This window comes from Candoia aspera, chromosome 7, assembly GCF_035149785.1.
Source record: "Candoia aspera isolate rCanAsp1 chromosome 7, rCanAsp1.hap2, whole genome shotgun sequence".
Taxonomy (NCBI): Eukaryota; Metazoa; Chordata; class Lepidosauria; order Squamata; family Boidae; genus Candoia; species Candoia aspera.
Genome location: NC_086159.1, coordinates 37,118,898 through 37,122,830, shown reverse-complemented (window position 1 = coordinate 37,122,830; position 3,933 = coordinate 37,118,898). Strand labels below are relative to the sequence as shown.

The 3,933-nt window shown below is 43.7% G+C and overlaps 1 protein-coding gene across 1 annotated transcript; it reads right to left on the bottom strand.

The window, feature by feature from the left end:
• Positions 1-805: 805 nt before the first annotated feature.
• On the bottom strand, positions 806-3,643 carry LOC134501489 (uncharacterized). The gene is made up of 2 exons (XM_063309332.1): positions 3,022-3,643; positions 806-1,005 (listed from the first exon to the last, which is right to left on the bottom strand). Exons 1-2 carry the CDS (start codon positions 3,641-3,643, stop codon positions 806-808), a joined length of 822 nt encoding a protein of 273 aa, XP_063165402.1.
• Between the last annotated feature and the right edge of the window lie 290 nt (positions 3,644-3,933).

Below are 3,933 nucleotides of genomic sequence, written 5' to 3'. Positions count from 1 at the left end.
AGACTTAATGTGGTCTCATTACACAGGAAAGTAGTTATTGCAAAAGTCCTCAGCTGTATCAATTAGCAGCAGCAAGATAGAAACAGGATAATATTAGAAGAAAAGTGTGTATTTAGTTCTATAAGATGTGGAACATACCTTAGACTTAAAGGTTAAGAAGCATAACAAATTAATTGAAGGAATAATTTGAAAGGAGGGTTTTATCCAAACAAAAGGGATTACACACAGGGCTTTTTCCCTACATCCCCAGCTATATGTTTTCCTCCCATCCTCAAGACTGCTTCAAAAACCACTGCCCCCACAGCATTTTTCTTGCCACACCTTCAAAATGAGGAGGGGCTGCAGCTGTTGGAGGCTGCTGTGGGGGAAGCACAGAGGTAAGGGCAGGGGCAGGAAGAAGGGAGGGTGAAGGATCCTGGTTTCCCTAGGTATTTCTCCTCTCCAGCAAACACAGAGATTTGCTGGAAAGCCCCTGTGTTTGCTTTACTCTAGCAAGCCAACAGAGATTGCTGGTTAGAATAGCAGCAATTTGCCCAAGCCTAAAATTTGGGCAGTAGAGGAAACTTTGTTTGGAGGAAAAAAAATCAGGGGTCTGATAGCACCTTTTCCAACTAACGAAGTTTATTAAAAAACATGTTTTTCTGAGCTGCAGCTCACATCATCAGATGCATAGAGTGGCTAGACTGATTCAGATTTAAATTGGGATGAGGCAGAAGAGGGGTACAGGGAGGAAGGGAAGACAGGTTGGCCATGCAGATGCAGATTACATGTGAGACAGATTACAAGAAACTTCTCAATTAACCAATCATAAGTTGTTGAGACTTCTGAGATTGCCTGAAACTTTTGATGTGAGTTCAGCAGTTTCTCCCTCAATGGTGCTGTTGGTCCCATTTTCCAAAACAATCTCTTTAAGGTCTGCTGTAAGGTGTCCTGGGAGGTTGCGGTGCTCTGATATTACTTGGTCCTTAATTTTGAGTTCTGGAGTCAAATTTGTGTCCATTAATTCTTTTGCACAAAGAATTAATTAATTAAGAATTGCACAAAGAATTTTGTCCCATTTGTCCTACGTAGAATCCAGAGAGGCACTGCTGGCAGACGATAGTGTATGTCCCATTGGAGGAAGAGCATGTGAAGGCGCCTCTAATCTTGTGTGTGTACTCGTTGGGGCATGTGATGGTGCTGTTGGTGGGAGCAAATAGACATCTGGATTTGTTGCAGGGTTTGGTTCCCATGTTGGCATTGTCCTGTTGCTTCTCATTGGTTGTGAGAATCTGTTTTAGGCTGGGTGGCTCTCTGTATGCAGGTATAGGCCTGCCACCCAGGACTTGAGAAAATGCAATGTCATTATCCAGTAGGGGCTATAGCTTATTAATAATGTGTTTAAGTGGTTTGATTTGGCATTTATAATTATCCACTTGAAAGAAATGCTCAACTGATGGAGTTAAACCAGACATTCAGGAGAATGAACTACACTACTACCCAACAAGATCAATAGACAAATCAGTAGAGTCAGATCAATTCCGAGGGAGGATCTATTAAAAAACAGAGAAACAGAATACCACTGGTTGTCACCTACAGCTTACAGCTCAATAAGCAGGTTCACTGTATTCTAAACTTTGTTCTGCCTAGACATTAAGCAATACGTGGGAAGGAGCAGAAAAAAACCAGTCAGTATGCTTAGAACCCAGTTAAGCTACACAGTGGTTTTTGTTGGAAGTCCTGGCAAATCCAGCATCCCTCATTAGCATGTGAATTAGCATGTAAATTGAGTTGTCCCAATTCAATCCACAACTCTGAGGAAGCTGTTTGTTGCCACTCCCACTTCTTGTCTCTCTCTTCTCTTCTCCTTCCACCCAGGGAGAAGCAAGCATGCTGCTCTGCTCTCCATTCATCAGGGCCATGTGCTCAGGCCTTGATGAAGAATTCTGCCCCTTTCTTCCACACAGCTCTTGGCAGCTGTAGGGCTGAGAGTTTAGGGCAAATTAAGTATTTAGAAAGAAAAGAAGAACAAAGGAACTTCATATTTTCCACCAGAATGGATGTAACAGAACAACAAAGAAATAAAGTCAGTAAGATTCTTTTTACTTCTTAACCTAATATGTCTAAGCGTGTGACTCTTTATGCTTGGGAAGGCTGAAAGAGTAAGATCAGTAACCTGTGTTTCTCTGGCATGCTCATTGAAGCTATCTAAGATAATTTTCTTTTTCTGTGCCAGCTTCTCAGCTGTGTTATAAGCTCTGGTCCATTTCAGTGGTTCTAGCAGACCACTAAATTGGCTTCAGTTTTGACTTTTTTATGTTTCAGAAAGCACATTTTGCAATCCAGAAAAAAAGATCCTAAAACTGAAGAAAGGTTTTCCATAGGTGAGACATAACGTTTTGGGCTTTCATGCCTTCCAGCCTCCAGATAATGTTTCCTAAACTTCATTTTCAGCTCACCTAATCCAAAAACTTCCAATTGATTCACAACTGATTGGTGCATGTAGCAACTGATACTTGGGCATACACACATATATATCTTCTTCCTAGCATTATTCCCGTGCTATGGCAGGGTCCGCTTGTCGGCATATCTGTTTCCATTTGACTCGATCCAAGGCATCTTCAGGGGTGACATTCATGCATTTCATGTCCTCCTTAATGCGGTCCATCCACCGTTTCTTGGGTCTACCACGGGGTCACCAGCCACCAGGGTCCAGACACATGGCTGTTCTCACCATCGAGTCTTCTTTGCCGCATACGACGTGTCCATACCATCTAAGCCTTCCTTCCCACAGTTTTGCTATGATTGGTGAGACTCCCAGTCATCATTGGACATCGTCGTTCATGATGTGGTCAAATCGTGTTAGTCCAAGTCACCATCAGAGCATTCGCATTTCCATCACGTGTAGGGCCTGCTCGTGCTTTGCTGTCGCTGGCCAGCACTCCGATCCATAGACGGCGACTGGGTGCACTACCGTTCTGTAGACCTTTGACTTAAGGCGTAGGGGCATCCGACGATCACACAGGACTCCAGTCACCTGGCGCCACTTCATCCAGGTGGCGTTGACACGGGCGCGGGCATCCGGAAAGCTATCACCGTTGCTGCATATGAGGGAGCCGAGGTACTTGAATTGCTCTACTTTCTTCAAGTCTTCTCCACCAATGCTGATGGTTCCATCGGTTTGGGGGTCGCATTCCATATACTCCATTTTCTTGATGTTCAGTTGAAGTCCAAATTTGCTGAGCCATTCGTTCCATTGCCACATTTGCTCTTGGAGGACTTCACGTTGTTCATCCGCCAAGAAGACGTCGTCAGCATAAAGGAGTGACCATGGATGAGGCGACTGGAGGTTAAGCGTCACAGTGTCCATGCAAAGGATGAATAGTAGGGGCAAAAGCGCCAATCCTTGATGTACTCTGACGTTGATGGTGAAGGGAGGCGATGTTCCCACTACACATTGGACCATGCTGGTGATGCTACGGTACAGTAGTTGAATCCACCGGACGTAGGCTTCAGGGACATTATGAGATCGTAAGGCATGCCAAATGTGTTTGTGTGAGATGCAATCGAAGGCCTTTTCCAGGTCAAGGAATGCCATGGGGACAGGCTTGGTCTTCTCACGGTGCTTCTCCAAAAGCAGCCGAGCAGCATGAATGGCATCCATCGTTCCACTTTGACAAAGCCTACACACATATATATGATGAAGTAATATTGCTTTTTCAGTCCAGGGGTTCTCTGTGTAATCTGAAATCTCATTTGAATCTTATATTGGGTAAGCCTTTCATATATATCCATTTACTTGGATATATATGATGGAATTTAATGAGGCTAATTTTTAATTAACACAAACAGAATTTCACTGTAAGTTTGCATAATTTATCATACAATCTCCATTTAAACTATAAAAATTGCAGGCTTTGAGACCCTCCCTCTCTCTCCCTCTCGGTTTTGCTT

Excerpts from the sequence above, each read along its gene's own strand:
- LOC134501489 (XM_063309332.1), bottom strand. The coding sequence starts at position 3,643 with ATGGATGCCATTCATGCTGCTCGGCTGCTTTTGGAGAAGCACCGTGAG. Across the intron at positions 1,006-3,021 it reads CGCCACCTGGATGAAGTGGC|AATTAATGGACACAAATTTG; the intron begins GCCAGGTGACTG and ends TTTGTGCAAAAG.